General features: G+C 46.0%; 2 protein-coding genes across 3 annotated transcripts in view; one reads left to right on the top strand and one right to left on the bottom strand.

The window, feature by feature from the left end:
• The window catches only part of KLHL29 (kelch like family member 29), a 1,101,789-nt gene that overhangs the window by 335,538 nt on the left and 746,657 nt on the right, over window positions 1–19,594 (bottom strand). The gene's annotated exons all lie outside the window — the stretch shown is intronic.
• On the top strand, window positions 15,286–16,966 carry LOC146816720 (uncharacterized). The gene has a single exon (XM_085609076.1). It carries the CDS (start codon window positions 15,812–15,814, stop codon window positions 16,964–16,966), a length of 1,155 nt encoding a protein of 384 aa, XP_085465202.1. The 5' UTR covers window positions 15,286–15,811.

Raw genomic sequence — 19,594 nt, forward strand, 5'->3', positions numbered from 1 at the left:
ACAGATTACAGCGTCACTCCGTAACTCCTATCCATTCTGTGTGCACTTGCACTGGCTTTGGGAGTCAGTGAACCTCTTTTGTACACCAAGCAGGCCCAGGCCTCCCTGATACTTCCTACACAACCCACAGGAGGGCCATGGGCCCCATGTAAGCACCTTAACCTTCAACACTTAGTCCATTGACATCCTGTATAACCTTTTTAAATGTCAAGATGTAACCTCTGTTCTTGATCTGTGCACACTGCTCTCCTATATAAACCCCAAGCCATCAATAATCTCTGGGCCGCCTTTGCAGACTGTGACTTGCAAACCCGAGCCTCCTGTAGTGTACACAGTTACACTGTGACAGGCCTACTCAGTAAGCTGCAGCTGGATATCCAGGGTCCAACACTGCCCTTCCATTTTTGATGCTTTACAGCAGTTTTAAGATCTTCTTGTTGCTCAAATGTGTGTAATTTCTGATATATATATATGTTTCCCTTGTCTTCATTGCTTGAATTTGCTCCCGAGAAAGTGTCACTCATAGTCGTTGAATGTCACTCATAATTACACTGAAATTATAAAAATGTTTATATTAGTGCATGTTCTTAGAGAAGGGTAATGCCTTTTCCAGATACCTTTCCAGACCCCTTTTTCCCTCTTCCATACCTGCTCCAAAGGCTGAATGCTGAAAGCTTCATGCTGAACGCAGAAATCTGATTTATAACCTTTTTGGACTTTCTTCTGATTGCAGTTTGCTACTGCAGGGTTATTTTTGTTTATTTGCTCATTTCATAAACTTCTCTATATGGGAAGTTCTGCTGACATTGATTGAATTTGGGCTTTATGCTCTATCTTACTTTTCCTGTTGGTCTTTCCACTCTTTATGGTTTCCGACTAACACCCTTTGTGACACATTCATAAAATAGGGATTCTTTCCTTTCTGGAACACGCGTGATGCTTTATTATATGAAAATTTGAACTAACCATACTTTTTTTGATCAATTCTGTTAATTGCCCGAGATATTGAACTAATCAAATATAGACAAAAGGATTTTACTAAACTTTGAGAAAAAAAACTTGAATCTTATTCAAACACTCATTATTGATCAACTTAGCATTAAGAATTGTGATTATGATTTATGTGATTACTAGCTTCTGATTATCCTCATCGGCGGCCAAGATCTATCGCACACGTTCTTAGGGCGGAGGAAGATGAAAAAAGAACCGCCATTCAGAAAGTAATAATAAGAAAAAGGGGGAGTGAGTATCAGATCTGTGCATGAGACGATAAACCAAATTATTGAAATTGATTCTCGCTCTAGCATGTGTAAATGAAGGGCGTGCCAGTGTACAAAGCTAGGCTGCTGTGGGGAGCACAGATCAGAGACATCTCCACTGCAGACAAAGTCGAGCAGCATGCTCCCCTGTGTATTTTCAAATAAACAACTGCTCAACCAATAATGTCACACTGCTGATTTACAAAATTAGAAACAAGCTTTTTGTTCCATGTGCTGTGTATTGTGTAGGGTTGGGAGAGCTTCTTCAGGGATTTTAAAGGATTTTTTTTTATCTGGTTGTCAATATCAGGTTAAATCTTATACTCCGGAGTCCAGCTGCCAATTTTAGGAGTGATAATTGTCAAAATGCAGCAAAGCAGCATTTTCTAATGGCTAACAAGAAAAAGAGTCCTAATACCAAATCTCGACATATGTGCCTTGTATCCATTTTAATTCACAGAATGCACAAATAAAAAATATATCATACTACAGAAATAATATTTAAAAGAGCATTTTGTAACAAAAAGACCCGCTAGTTCTGGTTACTGCACTGTTCAGACATTGCTATAAGGAGAATATTTGGGGAGACATGATAAATTGCCGTTTTCCACTTTTAGAACAAACCTTTCCTCATCCATTCCTTAAACCACTTAAGGCCTCCTTACGATTACCCAGTTCACTCAATGGGGAGATATCGGGCCAGGATTAACAGATCTGGCCAATAACTTCCAATGCCATCACCGTGGATCATGGGCTAAACTTCCTGGAATGGGAAAAGACCTCACGGACCCACAATTCCGAGGCCAATTAACAAAGGATTTGCCTGATTCTGGGGAGATTAATACTCACATTTACCATGTGCTGAACATAAATGAGAGTTGAGGGCCACGATAGGTTGCTGTGAGGGAACCATGGAGTGGGGGGGGGGAGCCCGGGTAGTGTCCTGGTTATACAGTTCTCTCACCGCTGCGCAGGGTGTGGGTTAAATGGTACCATTTTGAGCCTCTAATTCCTGCCAGCCCAAAAACCCCAGTAGTTTCATGGGGTGCATTTTCTCTCTCTGTAAAAACATGAATGCACTAAATAGTCCGAGATGCAAAAACATCGGGCCACGAGTTGGCCGAAGCAGTATCCCCTGTGGGTTATCCCTCTGACCAACTCATATTTAGGCCCTTAGTGGCTACTGAGTTTATACTTCATTGGGTGGTAAATGGATCCATATGTGATGCTTTGTGAATGGCAAATGCTATTCAGCCACATTCAACAGTCCTCACCAGCTTTGTGCAGCATCTCACCATGAGAAATCTCTGATATAAGAAAAACAGAGGAAGACTCAGTAATGTGTTAAAAGTTCTGTAACTTGTCCGCATACAAAAACAGTCAGGCACATTCCATCTGCATTTTCTCTTGCCCGCAATAACATTTGGGGTAGGAAACTTGACAGAAAGTCGGTTACTAATTCTTTGTTGCTTGAAGTAGTAAGAAGTGATGCAATTATTTGTGACTGTTTGGGGGTTGTGGGATCTGAAATTACAAAAGAAAAGGATGCAGTAGTTATCATTCTCTGCTCCTGGCACACACTCATCCTTGCATCGTGAGAGCACTCGCATGTTCTTAACAATTCTTACAAACCCTCACCTTTCTCACACACATCCAATGAATTTCTCAGCTCCCCTAGACCTTTGACATCCCTCAGGCCATCTCAGATATACAAGGACTCCTGGCACCTTTTAATGGCCCCCACACTCCTGCACTCCCTCGCCACATCCCTTAGATCTGCCTTCTGGATCCACAACCTTATCCCTATCACACAACCTTTATGTCCAAATCTAGTATCTCCAATAAAAGTTCAGGTCTCACACGCCATCAGTGCTCAAACACTACCAGCCCTTTCACGCTTTCTGAGGTTTCTTATCCTTTGCCCCTTGCACCACATCGGAGCGCTCTCAAACATCCTGGACTCTTACACAAGTAAGAATCTCCTTCTGCCTGTGCGCTTCCAATATACTGAGGCATCACCCCTTTGCTGGCAGGACACAGCACAAGTGAGAGTGAAAAAGGAGATAAGTGAAACAACTTCCGTATTTGAGGGTTCATTGGAGGTGACCTCCTCTACAAGAAAGAATCATTGAGTAACACTCGGTAGTAGCTTTCTGTAGGTGAGATATTTTTAGATTGTCCAGATTTATTTTGCAATACTGACATTGCCACAATTAGGTTTCATGCCAGCTTTGCAACCTGGGCACCTTTATCATCAGCTTATAGTGAGAACAGTCACTTGCTCACACGTTTGAGGTTAATTATTTATCTTTAGAGGTAACTGATGAGGTCTTATGGTTGTATATCAGAATACAGAGGACCGACTTATTGTCTGACATAAAAAATAATGGCTTAAAAAAATAATTTACAAAAATATAATCTGATTGGGAGTATATTTATTAACTCCTAAATCACCTTTCAGTTGCTTATCGCTGTAGGTTGGTTTTAAGTTGGTACTAATGAGGTCAAACCCTTTTCCAGACCGTGTCAATGTGTAAAAAAATGACAAACCAAGAAAGTAATACTACCTCGCATTACCCTACAAAATTCAGCCAACCCTGCTGCGTTATTTGGTTCTTCCGTGTTACATAATTGCCGTGGCCCTGATTATAGCGCTGCTGTTCTTCCTCTGGTCCTAAACTGATAAGAGAGAAAAGGTTGAGGTGAAGAGTGGGGACGCAGAGGGACGGTATTGTAATAGGAAGGAGGCAGGAGGCAGGATAGTGATAAAAAAAGGAGGATGGTGAGGGAGAAGGAGGGTGAGTAAGAAAGACATAGGAGGGGAAACAAGTGTAAGAGGAGGGGGAGGGACAGAGAAGAGGAGGAGGGACAGAGACGAGGGGGAGGAAGCGAGAGAAGGGGAGGAAGAGGGAGGAGAGTGAGGTGAGAGAAGGATAAAGTGGAAATAGCAGGATGAAGTGGAGCATAAGAAAGTTGCCGCACAGTAAGAGTATGGCGAGGTGACAAGAGAGAGAAACTAGGATGAGGCAGAAAGAGAGGAGAGTGAGGTGAGAATAGAAGGGTGAAGTGGAGAAATCGAAGGGCACAGCACAGAAACAGGTGAATACAGCGGTGAGAGAGTAGGATGATGTGAAGCGAGTGAGGTGGAAGGAAGTAGAGGGTGAGGTGAGCAGGACAGCAAGGTGAAGAAGAGAGGAAGGAGGTTAAGTTGGGAGAGAGGAAGGCGAGACAAAGAGAAAGGCTGGTGAGGTGGAGAGAGCAGAAAAGATCAATCCAAAAGGTTTAAACCTCTAGAAATATGCAGTCTAAAGTTGTAGACAGAAGCCGGCAGTAGGTATGGTATGCAGCTCACACCTGTATAAGACCATCCAGCATGCCCAGACCTAGCTCTCAGACACCTGGGAGGCTCTGGACATCACCATTTATCTTTATGGCCCATCCATGCTTCTTCATAGCCCTCCCAGATCCCAAATCCTGGAACCGAGACGGTTCCCACCCAATCCCACAACGTCTTTTTCTGGGCTTCCTCACCACACTCCTCTGGTTCTTTCCTTTGATGATTGCAATCCCTCACTCTGTCGCCCTATATCCACTTCCATACCCCATTGTGCCTCCTTACACATGCATTGGGAATTTGGGACCTCCTTGCTAGCTCCTTACTGTGGCTCCATGCCCGTCCATCCCCTTCATCTGTGCATCTCTTCCTTTGCCCTTCCTGCTCATCCCTGCTTATGCCCCTCTTATGCTTCCCTTCTCAACGCCCCTGGTGAATTCCTATACAGGGTCCTTTCCATGCCTTACTGCTCGTGCTCCACTCTGACATGCTGTGCATCCTTGACCATGCCTCCAGGTCTATGGTGCGTGAATAATGGAATGCACACCGTTTGTTTCATCCAAGTTCCAGTCCAATAATCCTCCAAGCGTGCGTGCGTGAACTGGCATAGTGCCTTGCCCCGGTGGCACTGGTAATACATCAAACACTGATTGGGGCGTCCTTAACACCCCAAGCCAGGCGCACAGCGTCATTAATTCATGCTGCTAAGCTTGTCCAATCTTGCACAACTCGTCATTGTTTGTCTTTAACTCTTTGACGCTTGATCCACACAAAGAACCATGCAATTTTCCAAGTTTCATATACTTATGATGAGACCCTCCGGACTTCTATCACAAATACGAACAACGCATAATTCTTCCCAGGCATGTTCTTTATTAAAACCCAATGCATTTCGGACTACATGAGTCCTTCTTCGGGGGTAACTGCAATAAAAACATTTTATAATGAATATCCACTTCATGCAGTCTCATGATGCTTTACAATTTGAAATAGACTTTGGTAAACAGCGACGCTAAACTGCACTCTAAACTTTATTGTGCTTGTTGCATATACACAATGTTGCGCTTATTCTATAACAATGCCTAATCCCCTTCTGTCTTGCACTCCCCAAAAAACCTCACCCTTACGTGATCTCAAACTTATGAGCTCGATATTATTAAATTGGCCACCCACTTTTCCTAGTCTACTAGTTGTCATCAAACCCTTCTGTCATACCGACCAATCCTGTTAAATCATTGTCAACAGCCCCTGTGTCTAACACTCGATTAGAAACCCATGTCTTCACTCTTCCAATAATCCCTCCAAACCCCATTCTGGCTTCCTGCCCCCACGATCCCAGCCTCATTATAAACTACCAGCGTGTTTACCACTTTGCAAACGAACGTCTCTAGCTGCCTTCAACTAGTTCTACACATACCTGCCCAGGAGCTTAAACGATTCAACATCCTCGTCTCAGGAAAAAGGTATTCACCCGCCCATGACCGCGCTCGGTTTTTAAACCTGGCACATAAGTATTACCAGTGCCACCGGGGCAAGGCACTATGCCAGTTCACGCACGCACGCTTGGAGGATTATTGGACTGGAACTTGGATGAAACAAACGGTGTGCATTCCATTATTCACGCACCATGAACCATGAATTAATTGCCCCATTTATGGTTTGCACCCGGTACCGACAGTTGGTGACAAAGGTTAAAAGGCTATGAAGCTTGATCCATATACTTGGCAATATTACATCGTGTTCTTTCAAATAACAGGGGACTTTGAGTGATGCGGATTTTTCAAATAGAAAATCTTTAGAGTGATTGTAAACAGCATTTATGACGCATTCATTTTATAATTTAGAATGTTCAACACACACTGCATAAATACATTGATTTTTAACTAGAAATCGGGTTAATGTATCGCAAAGCATTTTGGTAATTGTAGTAGGGATTAGTTGCTTAGCGGCGCAACTGTGTTTAGGTGATTAATTTGAACACGTGATCATTAGGGAGGGCTTATGTGCCAGGTTTAAAAACCGAGCGCGGTCATGGGCGGGTGAATACCTTTTTCCTGAGACGAGGATGTTGAATCGTTTAAGCTCCTGGGCAGGTATGTGTAGAACTAGTTGAAGGCAGCTAGAGACGTTCGTTTGCAAAGTGGTAAACACGCTGGTAGTTTATAATGAGGCTGGGATCGTGGGGGCAGGAAGCCAGAATGGGGTTTGGAGGGATTATTGGAAGAGTGAAGACATGGGTTTCTAATCGAGTGTTAGACACAGGGGCTGTTGACAATGATTTAAAAGGATTGGTCGGTATGACAGAAGGGTTTGATGACAACTAGTAGACTAGGAAAAGTGGGTGGCCAATTTAATAATATCGAGCTCATAAGTTTGAGATCACGTAAGGGTGAGGTTTTTTGGGGAGTGCAAGACAGAAGGGGATTAGGCATTGTTATAGAATAAGCGCAACATTGTGTATATGCAACAAGCACAATAAAGTTTAGAGTGCAGTTTAGCGTCGCTGTTTACCAAAGTCTATTTCAAATTGTAAAGCATCATGAGACTGCATGAAGTGGATATTCATTATAAAATGTTTTTATTGCAGTTACCCCCGAAGAAGGACTCATGTAGTCCGAAATGCATTGGGTTTTAATAAAGAACATGCCTGGGAAGAATTATGCGTTGTTCGTATTTGTGATAGAAGTCCGGAGGGTCTCATCATAAGTATATGAAACTTGGAAAATTGCATGGTTCTTTGTGTGGATCAAGCGTCAAAGAGTTAAAGACAAACAATGACGAGTTGTGCAAGATTGGACAAGCTTAGCAGCATGAATTAATGACGCTGTGCGCCTGGCTTGGGGTGTTAAGGACGCCCCAATCAGTGTTTCATGCCTCCAGGTCTGCCACTTTCCCAAGTCACTCGAGGACTTGCCCTTGATATCCCCTGCACTGTCATTCACGTTTGCCTCCTTCCTCCTCATATCTGTACTCTTCTTGCCCCAAGAGTGAGGATGAAGTCAGGCTTTTAAGAGAGTGATTCAATTAAGGTTAATGGGCAAAGAACACTTTTTGGAGGGGGATACAGGTTTCAAAAGCGGGTGAGTCTATGGAGGAATTTTGTGTGTCAGGCTGGTGAACAGACGTTATATGTGGGTGCCAACCTGCAGATGTGGAGGAGCAGACAGACCCACCTGTATTACCCCTTCACCTCTGTGCTTGTATCCCCTTGGTATAGTGATTCATGTGTCGGACTCGGTTTCATCTATTCTGCTTCACCCTTGAGGTGCACAAATGCGTTCTACACAAATCTTTACCTATTATCAGTACCTCGAGCAGAAACAATTGTCCCATTTAGTTGTGTGTGAATAAATCTTTTAAAGCTCATTACTTTCTGTACTTTACTGGTTCTGTGTGTGCTTGTACATTGCGGCCCCCAGGGGAAGTAAGGTCGCAGACTAGTCTTCTCCCGTAAGGTCGCAGACTAGTCCTCTCCCAGGGTTTTTGTGCAAAGGCCCAGAAGGACACGGTTTTTGGGGTCAGGGGGTTGGGGTGGGGATAGGTGGGGGATTATAAGAGCCAGGGGAGGAGACTCGTCATCTTCCGGTGCTCGACATCACTGGGGAGGGTAGTGAATTTCTGGACCACCCACCCACCCTACAAGTTCTGTGAGCAGGGTTGGTCTGTTTACTAGCTTGCAATTTAGGACAGGTTGTGTAGGCTTGGGTTGGCAGTATTTTGGAGGGGTGGAGAGTCTGACGGGCGCACCCACCCCTCTGGGGGGGAGGGAGAAACAGGTGAATGATGGGGGGGCAGGATGCAAGAGTGCATTGGCGGGGATAATAGAGAGCATGTTGAAAGATAAGCGAGGAGGTGAATGGAGAGTTGGCAGAGGTCACAGAAGGGAACGGGAAGTATACAGAAGAAGTGAGAGGAATGGATGAAGAATGAAATGTTTGGGGAGGGGATTGCTTAGAGTTTATGTTTTTGGTTTAAGTGTTGCGATTACAACCTGTCCTAATAAATGGCCTTTTACGCTTCAAGAACAGCGTGGAGTGTAATTATTGCGCGACGGTCCGTCTGGGTATTTGTATGTGTGTGGGGGAGCAGGTGTGAGTAGTAGGTAGGGATACCAAACATCACCATGCACAAATCCTGGCCTTAAAAGTGACAGGTCTGGCCGCAAACTTCTGGCATTAAATTTGACAGGTCTAGTCTTAAATTTGACAAGTCTGGCAGGAAACTCCTGGCCTTAAAGCTTTAGATGTGACAGGGCTGGCCGCAAACTGATGGCCTTAAAAAACCCTGATTTTAAAAGGGGTGACATGTAGGGCTCGTCCTAAAAGTGGCATGTCTGGCTGCAAAACATGGATAATTGTGTATATGTTTAAAAGTGCGCAGAAAAGTGCGTGCATGTAGGAGGGAAATGTCTGGGCCTGTTTTAAAACTGGGGGGTTGCAGACAGCTGGTGGGTGAACAGCTGCGGAGCAGGCCTGAGACCCAGGGTCTGGGAAGGCTCGGGCCTGTATGTGTCAGGGTTGTAAAGGGGTAACAGGTGTGGGCTGGGGGAGGACGAGTGAAAAAAACCAGCCCCGATCCCCAGACATCCTGAAACAGGGTGGGCAGCTGGCAGGGTGTAATTCCCTAATACCAAAGCTCAGGGCCGCAAAAGTGACGGGCCTAGTCTTAAATGTGGCAGCTCTGGCCTTAAATTTGACATGTCTGGCAGGAAAAACTTCTGGCCTTAAATTTGACAGGGGTCGGGGGATGGAGATAGATCCTGAGTCCTGGAGCCCTCCTCCCCAGCAGAAGGGCCAAACAACTTTAACACATGAGGACCCTTATAAAAGTGTCAAGAAGTTGTAGAGAGTTCTGCAAGGGTCACCCATGCAACGGTGTCTAACCCTAATGTACCAGATGTCAAAATAATAAAAGTGTTGTACTGTTTATACTGTACAAAGATAGAAAAGGGTCCCACCCCAAAGACCACCATGATATTGTTCTAAACCCCCCCAACAAGCCATAAAGGGATGTGGGGGCTTCAAATTAGCATGCCAGCACAAATATAAAAAGGCCCCTTAAGGATTCCTGCTCCAAACACACATTCAAAAACCCCGGGGGAGCGACCTGCCTGGATTGTATTGCTGGACCTTAAGGATTCCTGACACAGCAGCCATTCAAAAACCCTTGGGGGAGCAACTTGCCTGGATTGTTCTTCTGCAGAGAGACACCCCAGGAACTTACAGCAAGAATGGACCTGAGCCACTTATCCCAGATTGACGCCGCCTGCTACACTTTGCTGGAGGTAAATAAGGGATGAACCCATGGGCATGTTTAGGGGTTATTTAAAGTATTAGGGAGACTGCATCTAAGTGAGCATAGACGCATTTTAAATGGGGCGCAGGGCCTTTGTAGTATTGTACCCTAGAGGTTTTTAATTAAGCTTTAAGGCATTATGATCTGATGGTTACTGCGAATAATGTTGACATTAAAGTTTTTAAAAAGTGCAAAATACAATGTAAATGTATTTAAAGTGTACAAAGGAGGGCCTGGTTGTGGCGCAGGGGTGGTAGGCTTAAGATTATACATTTTATAGAAACATTTTAACATGCCGCTGTACATTTAGGGGTAATGATGTTAGAGGTTATGAGGCGTTTGTATTGTAAGTTTACCAGAGGGCCTCTAAATAAAATACAGGGTGTACAAATTCAATATAAATAATACAATTTGGTACTCACCACTCCTGTTTATCCTGACGGTGAACTGGCGCAGTGCTGGCATTAAAGTTTTCAACTTTAAAAATAAAAGCAGCAAAAAAAAAAAAGTCCATGGGTCCTCAGGAGTCCATGCTGGTATGGGGTTAGCTGTCCTGGTTTTAAAAATTGTAAATCCTCAGAGCCTGCATGTTGCAGGGGCTGGTCTGGGGGCTCAGGAGGTTGTTCTGGCCTGGCCCATGAGTGTACTTCTTTTTACTTTTAAAAAATAGCCACAAACCCTCTTGCGGCTGCTCGAGAGTCTTGTGCCTGGCTCCCTGGGGGTCCGTGTGGTCCTGGTATCCGTTTGCCGCTCCTTTTTTTTTTAAATCCCAAATGCCCCCGAGCCCGCTTCAGCGTGGCGCTGCTCGGGGGTTGCTGCAGGCTCCGATGGTCCGTGGGGGCTGAGAGGCCTCGCGGCCGATTGCCGCTCTTTTATTCTGTTTAAAAAAATGCCCCCGAGCCCGCTTGAGCGTGGCGCTGCTCGGGGGGTCTTGTGCCTGGTTCCGGGATCGCTGGCTGCATTGCGGCCGATTGCCGCTCTTTTTGTTTTTTAAATGTCCCCCGAACCCGCTTGAGCGTGGCGCTGCTCGTGGGCTTGCTGGAGGCTCCGGGGGTCTGAGATGCCGCACGGCCGTATGCCGCTCTTTTTTTCAATACAAAATGCCCCCGAGCCCGCTTCAGCATGGCGCTGCTCGGGGGCTTGCTGCTGATTCCCGGGTCCGTGGGGTCTGAGATGCCTTGCGGCCGTATGCCGCTTTTTTTTTTTTTGTATTCTAAAATCCCGAAGACCCCCGAGCCCGCTTTAGCGTGGCGCTGCTCGGGGGTCTTTTGCCTGGTTCCGGGGGTCGCGCTGGGCCTGGGGGCTCCTGATACTCCACGTGGCTGCAGGCGTCCTTCCTGATTCTCCTCCGGGGCTGCTGTGCAAGGCCCCGCCCCAGGCAGTGACTGTATGGTGACATCACTGACGGGGCGGGGTCTTACACAGCAGCCCCGGAGGCGAAGCAGGCCGCGAGAGAGAGAGCGTGTGTGTGCGTGTGTGTGTGTGAGACCCTAGGGTGCGCGGAGGGCTTCACAATAGGAGTAGTAATGATACAGGAGAAAATTTAGAAGTGAACAAAATACAAGAGATAGTAAACGTTACGGTACATGAGGCAATAGTGAAAATTGTGCAAGTATCAAGAGCAAACAAAATACAAGAGGTAGCAAACGTTACGGTACATGAGGCAATAGTGAAAATTGTGCAAGTACCAAGAGCAAACAAAATACAAGAGGTAGCAAATGTTACATGAGAGAATAGTGACAATTGTGCAAGCATCAAGGGCAAACAAAAATACAAGATGTAGCAAACGTGTGTGTGTGTGTGTGTGACCCTAGGGTGCGCGGAGGGCTTCACAATAGGAGTAGTAATGATACAGGAGGAGAAAATTTAGAAGTGAACAAAATACCAGAGATAGCAAACGTGACGTTACATGAGGCAATAGTGAAAATTGTGCAAGTATCAAGAGCAAACAAAATACAAGAGGTAGCAAACGTGTGTGTGTGCGTGTGTGTGTGTGTGGGTGTGTGCGTGTGTGTGTGTGTGTGTGTGCGTGCGTGCAAGGCAGCATGTTGCAAAGGTTACATTACACGAGCTAATAGTGGTGGCCGATGCATGCTAAGTTTAGACCCAATGCATGCGTTATTAAAGCACAGGCTTCTTCGCTACACAGACAACCATTTTCTTTTTGAATATATGTTTTAGAACACCACAGGTAGCGTTTTTATGGTTTTTATAATTGTGGGGTGTGGCATCCTCCTAACAGTTTTTAAAAAATGCGTACATTAATTGTTTGAAATTGTAATACCGTGTTTAAGAAAAGCCGTGTTTTAAAACAGTTGCTTTTTATTTAATCCAGATGCAAGACCCTGCAAAAACAGACGTTATATACGTGCCCCAGACACAGGACACCCCTAACATAACTATCAACGCCGGAGAATTGCCCGACCCGCAGACAGGTACATATATTTAGAGTGGTGTAGTTCAACGTAGTTTTGTACACACAAGTCTCTCAGAAGTTCTGTTTTTTTTCTAATGGGGTTCTCATGTATGTATGATTTTACAGCTTGTGATCCCGACCTACAACAAGTTCTTGAAGATCTTATGGTGTACTTCGAGGCTCAAGGAGCTATGAGCAATGTTCAAAACACTACCGTTCCTACATGTAAATAAAAATTTTTTAAAAAAAGACAGCCGTTATTTAAACTGTCTAAGACGCTGGGAGCTGGGGCGGCAAAAGGTCTGACCAGGGTATGTATAGGGTACCTCCGCAGAAAGATGTCTAAAGTCTGGTATTATTTTTCTTTACAGGGGCCCCAGTGTTATGCACGGACGGCGTCGAGGTACAAGAGACGGCGCAATGTTCGAAAGAAAGACCTTTGAAGAGGAAGGCTTTAACATGTAAAGGGGGACCGGCGCCAAAGAAAGGAGCTGTAAAAAGACCTCAAGCAGGTGTGTTTTGCATAAAAGGGTGTGAGAAGTACTAGCGGTGTTACATACTCTCAGCCAGAGGGTCTAGCGACTTGTAGCAACACCTGTATAAATAAAAGATGGATGTGTAGAAAATTAGGATGGGGGTGCTTGTACATGGGGCTTTAGGTTTTCTCTAATATATGTTTTTTCTCTTTATATTCTAGAAGCGGCTCAGAAACCTGCTGAAGCGAGGTCGACCCAGCCATTAAGGGATATAACAGCAGCCGGTCAGAACATCAGATCCGCCGCAAAAGGCGTGAGTAGGCGTGTACGCCAGGAGAAACTCTCTACATACTACACCCCTTCCAACACGAACAATCCTATAGAAAAATCTCTTATGCCTAAGGGTGGGGTCAGAACTGTAGGTGTATTTACAAATCCTGATAACATAGGGCAGGGTTTGTGTAGAACAGGTACAGCTGGTCCGAGCCCTCTCAGGGTATCAGAAGTGAAAGGGGTCTCAAGCGTGGCAGCCCTTAAGAAGAAACATCGGGACTCAGAGAACCGTCCCTACCCTTTAAAACGTGCGAAGGCCCCCCTTGTATTCACAGAGCCCCAAACCGAACCCTTAAACCTCAAGAAGAAGAAGGAGCAGGAACCCCCAGAGGTCCAGGCAGGGCCCTCAAGCCCTGAGAAGAACCCTAGGAGTCCTGACCAACAATCAAAACCCTTAGACCTATCCGTAAAAAGAGTTGCTAAACCCCTCAATGATGTCTATACCCCCCTGATCTCCAAGGAGGTGGTAGTTGTACCGCCTGTTGTAGAAGTCGTACCGCCTGTTGTAGAAGAGTTGGCGCCGCCGCAGACCCCTAAAACAACGCGCCTTTCAAGAAAACATCTTAGGCTGAAGCCTGGGGTCCCGAAGCTACAGATAGCGCCGTCCATGAACACCCCTATTACACCACAGGATCCAGTCTGTGTCCTGAAACCCCAGAATGATGCAAATAAACTAACTGTTCGTGTAGAGGTGCACGCCCCGGCTCAGACCACACGGCAGACTATAAGCGTTCAGGACCATCCTAGGGTCTCCAAATCTGATAATACACAATTAGGAGGGCTTTATAACGGGAGCGCCGCAGTTCTCAAGGCTTTGGGGGACATGGCAGACAGCGATGGTGGAACCACAGAAGCGGTGCACAAGGAGGCTTCGAACAACGGGGGATTACAGAACCCTGGGAACCATGCACCGCACCATAACAGACATTTCTGCTAGCCCCCATGATTACGACGACGCCGACGACAGCCCCACACATTCCTCATACCCCGGGTCCCCTATTACCCCTCCGGGAGCATACGACCCTACCAGCCCCGCGTCTAGCGTAAGCCCCGCAATGCCCATAGCATTATCTGGGGATAACAATACCGCCTTGGACCCGGGGTCATTACCGTTTATTGCCCAACCCTTTGGTACTTTTTCGCTCATGGACACACCATGGCGTTCACAATGGGTACCTGTTTCTAAAACACTACAGGCACAGGCTTTACAGAAAGGGGCTAAGGCTGTTAGCAGTAAAGCGGGTCCTGAGGAGTCACAGCCATTTATAAGACCTCGCAAGGCGACACCCACTAATCAGCAGCAAGACGACTCTATAAACATACAGGAGGTCTTGGGGGCGCATGTAAAAGAGATGCAGATGGCTGTTAGAAAACTAAAACGCCAGGCGAACGCCGCTAAATTAAAATTGGGGTTGGGGGTTACCAATAACTTTTACAAGAGGGCGGCCCAACAGAAGGTCGTGCGAAGGGTTGATATCTGTAAAAAAGTGATCATCCAGACGTGTCAGGCGGCTGTGGCAGATATATGGGGTATAAGGGCGTGACTATGGCAGAGCCAAACCCTAAAGAGTCCCAGGGGCTGTGGTGTTCATAAGAGCCCCCCGAAATCCAAGTATAACCATCAGGTACAGAGGTTACTGACAAAGTCCTTACGCTACATACAACTGTTGAAACCCCTGCCATCGGTCTCCCTAGACCCCCTCAAACAAGACAGCCCTGTTTCCCTAGAACCCTTCAAACAAGGTACCATAGTTTCAAGACCACCACCTGAAACACGGCCTGAAATACTTAACGCTCCACCCCCTACCCCCTTCAGATGTCCAACAAGCCATCTGGTCAGACATTTGAAGGGGGTTGGGGGTGGAGCGTTAAAACTCCAAACCTCTGGACATTCAGAAGAACCGCGTGTTGGATCTGTAGCGGAGGCCTCCATGAACAAGACGTACACCGCCACAAACCACCCTGTTCAGATAGGCTGGGGCCTGGATCCTAGAAAAGCATGGGCCCGTAAAAAAAAAAAAAGTGGGTTAATAGTGCAAGGCAGCGTAGGCTTTTAATACGTAAGCTGAAGAAGGCTAGAATATGCGCTACCCGGCGGTTTACAAGGACCCCCGAGACAGGGCACGACCTGAACCCCCAAAATAACACACCAGAGAACAACGGCTTAAGTCACACTCCTAATGCTGAGGGTTCAGAGCCCTTGTTTTTAGAGAGTGTTAGAAGTTACAGGCGTCCTGTAGAGAGGTTTAACGCCGTAGAACACTATGAGGAGTTTAGATTTGTTAACCTACACCATATAACATCATCCGATCATGGGGTTCTTGCTATACATCAGGCCGTGCAGGAGCTCATAGAAAGGTTGTTACGCGATGTGGGTCCTAATGACTTTTTCCAACTCCGCTTCCAGGGGCAGGGTTTTGACCGTCCTTTGTTCACAAGGAGGAAGGCCCGAGATGTGTTTGACGCTGTGCAATTTTTAGAAAACCTCTCCAGGCTATTACAGAGTAAGGCGGAGCTAGTCGCCTATGGCACTTTTAGAGTCATAGCCCTCATTGTACGGGGGCGTGAGGGTGGTGTTTCCAGACCTTTAAAGAGCATACTATACAGTCAGCTAATTGGTAAGAAGCACCGGTGGCTGCTCAACTTTAACAACCCAGCCTCCAATACCTGTCTGGCGGCCAGCATCGTGGGGCTGCTGATGGATCGTAAGACCCCTGACGCTGTCATTCTGTCTAGAGCGGCTGAAGCCCATGAGGTTCTTGAAATACCTCCTGACCGCCTGGTCGGCTTTGGTGACATAGGTCTTTTTGAGGACTATTTCGCAGTGACGGTGAAAGTTCTTTATCACAACGGTTCCTGGCAGTACTTTACAACGGGGGAACGTGTGAGAAACAAGACCGTATATGTCCTTCATAACGAAAATCATTTTTACGGAATCTTGAACCTTAAAGGTTTTCTGGGGGTTAAGTATGTGTGCTCCCATTGTGATCATATATACAACAATAGAACATATCACCAGTGTGAAATGCATTGTAAGATGTGTCAGAGGGACGGCTGTATAGAAGACGCTACCTTGAAGGTGCGGTGCGGCACGTGTAGGATGTTTTGTCGCTCGCAAGACTGCTTGAGCATACACAAGAAATCTTTTAACTGTATCCCTAAAAAGGATTGCCTCGAGTGTGGTCGGTATGTGGCAACGGATCACAAGTGCAAAGGCATGATATGCCCCAGGTGCCATGTGTCTTTCACGGTCGGCACCAACCATCAGTGTTACATGGTTAATGGGCTCCCCCAAACCAAGACCGAAAACTATATAGTGTTTGATATAGAGTGCACCCAAGAGACGGGGGTACACCAGCCTAACTATATTTACGCCCACCACCTAACTTCCGACGCTAGCTGGGAGTTTGAAGGCAGAACGTGCGTTGGTGATTTCCTCAGCACTTTCATTCAAACCAAATTCCAAGGGTATACCATGCTCGCCCACAATTCGAAAGCCTACGACTCCTTCTTTATTCTGCAAAACATGATTCGTGAAAAGATCCAAGTTGAACTCATAACCCAGGGTTCTAAACTGATGCTGATGACGGTATGCTCTTTACAAATACGGTTCATAGACACCCTGAATTTCCTACCCATGAAATTGAGCAAGCTGCCTAAGGCCTTTGGGTTCCCAGGATGTAAAGGTTATTTTCCACACTTTTTTAACACCTGGGCTAACCAGAATTATGTGGGACCCATGCCGCCTCCTGACAGCTACGGGGTTGAATACATGATGCCTGATGAGAAAGAGAGCTTTCTACAATGGTACTCTGAAAACCGTGAAAAGGAGTTTCATTTTCAAACAGAGTAGGAAGCTTATTGTCAGGCTGATGTAATGATCCTACGGCAAGCTTGTAACCTCTTCAGAGATGCTGTGGTGTCTATGACTAAAACAGGCAAGGTCTTGAAATCCAAGACAACGACTAAGAAAGTCAAGGCCTTGAAATCCAAGACCCTAACTAAAAAGGGGCTGGCCGTGAAATCCAAAACCCCTAAAAGGCTAGAAGCGGCCGAATACATAGACCCGTTTCAAAACGTCACTCTGGCCTCCATGTGTATGTTCATCTACAAGCACATGTTTTTGATGCCCGAAACTATCGCTCGAGTACCGCCAGACCTCTATAACGGTAAACAGAAACGTTATTCAACCCCATCCATCCAATGGCTCATGCACGTCTCTGAGAAGGAAGACATACAAATTCAGCATGCCTTACAGGGTGGTGAATACCGCCTGGGTCCCTATCACCTGGTCGGGTACTCTGTAATTAAGGGTGTGCCGACGGCCTTTGAATTCAACGGCTGTTTTTACCACAGCTGCCCCAAGTGTTACAAACCCCACGAGTATAACAAAATGCTGGGTGCCACATTTGAACACTTATACAGACGTACTCTCACAAAGGCCCAGTATGTTGAAAAGCGGGGTTTTGCTATGAGAGTTCTTTGGGAGCATGAGTGGTTAGACATGTTAAAAACAGACACTGACCTCTGCTCTTTTCTTAACACTCGTGATTTACCCAAACCTCTGGAGCCCCGCGATGCCTTATTCGGGGGTCGTACAAATGCCATACAGCTGTACAAGGCCGCTGGTGAGGGTGAGAAAATACACTACTATGATTTCACCAGTCTGTACCCTTTTGTGAACAAAACAAAGTTGTACCCCGTGGGTCACCCCACAATCATCTATAGAGATTTTAAGCCCCTAACGGAATACTTTGGGCTGGTCAAATGTGAAATCTATCCTCCTAAGCAGCTTTACTTTCCTGTGTTACCATGCCGAGTCGATGGTAAGCTGCTGTTCCCCCTCTGTCGAACATGTGCGATGTTTAAAGAGGTTGGTGTTTGCAGCCACACCGAAGAACAAAGGATGCTCACAGGCACTTGGTGTAGCATCGAGGTACAGGCTGCCTTAGAGAAAGGGTACAGGCTCGGCAGAGTACACGAAGTGTGGCATTTTAAGGACACTACAACACAACTCTTTGCACCCTACATTGATTTGTTTCTCAGAGACAAGCAGGAAGCCTCAGGGTATCCAGAATGGTGTACTAGTCAGGATGCAAAACAGAAATACATCGCTGACTACTACGCTCACGAGGGTATCCGTCTACAACCCCATCTGATAGAGGTCAACCCTGCACGTCGCCAGCTAGCCAAACTCTGTCTAAACTCCTTGTGGGGAAAATTTGCACAGCGCACAAACCTGTCAAATACTACCTTAATAACAGATCCTGATGAACTGTTCAAGTACCTGTTTGCTCCATGCTACGAAGTGTCCAGCTGTGAGTTTATCGATGACGATACCGCTGCTGTGTGTTGGAAATACACCCAAAAGTACCCCACAACGTGTAACAACAAACATTTTCATAGCCTGCTTCACGACAGCCCACGCGCGTCTAGAGCTTTACGGGGTTATGGATAAGCTCCAGGAGCGCTGCTTGTATCATGATACAGACTCTGTGATTTTTGTGAGCAAACCGGGGGATGAAGACCCACCTCTAGGGGATTATCTGGGTAATCTGACCAGCGAGCTAGATAAGGATGAGTATATATTGGAATATACGTCCTCGGGACCTAAGACATACAGTTACCGCACAAACAAGAACAAAGTGTGTATGAAGGTCAAAGGGATAACATTAAATGTCAGCAACACCCTAAAAATCAATTTTGATAGTTTGAAGAATCTGGTGCATGAATACGCTACCGCAGCCGATTCTGACAATGCTAAAACCATAGTCGTGAACCAGCCCTGCATAGTCAGATCCAAAAAGAAGTGGGAAATTACAACCCAGCCCCTACATAAAACATTGCGAGTTGTTTTTGATAAAAGGGTCCTGACTGCTGACTATAAAACCCTGCCTTATGGTTATTAGGCCCATTAGAGAACCAACCTCCAGATCATGGACACCAGGCTGCAACACCCGTTCTCCTGCGTGCTAGCAGGACCCTCAAACTGCGGTAAAAGCTACTTTATAAAAAAGCTCCTAGAAAATGCAGGCTCTGTTTTATCACAAACCCCTAACAACATTGTGTGGCTTTATTCATGCTGGCAGCCTCTTTATACAGACTTAGCTCGGAGGTTCCCCCATATCAAATTTATAGAGGGCATACCGGATAACCTCAACGATGACGAGCTATTGCCCCCTACCCTTGTAAATATGATAATTGTCGATGACCTTATGCGTGAAGGTGGTGATCATCCGGAGTTAGAGAGAGCTTTTACTCAATATTCACATCATCGCAATCTAAGCATCTGCTACATTGTGCAGAACTTGTTTTACAAGGGAAAGAACAGTCGGTCTATAGCTCTCAACGCTTCATACCTTGTTTTATTTAAAAACCCCCGTGACAAACAACAAATATCCGTCATAGCTAAGCAGATGTACCCCGGCAACACACACTTCTTCATGGAGGCCTTTAACGACGCTACATCAAAACACCACGG

This window comes from Triturus cristatus, chromosome 6, assembly GCF_964204655.1.
Source record: "Triturus cristatus chromosome 6, aTriCri1.1, whole genome shotgun sequence".
NCBI classification, from domain to species: Eukaryota; Metazoa; Chordata; class Amphibia; order Caudata; family Salamandridae; genus Triturus; species Triturus cristatus.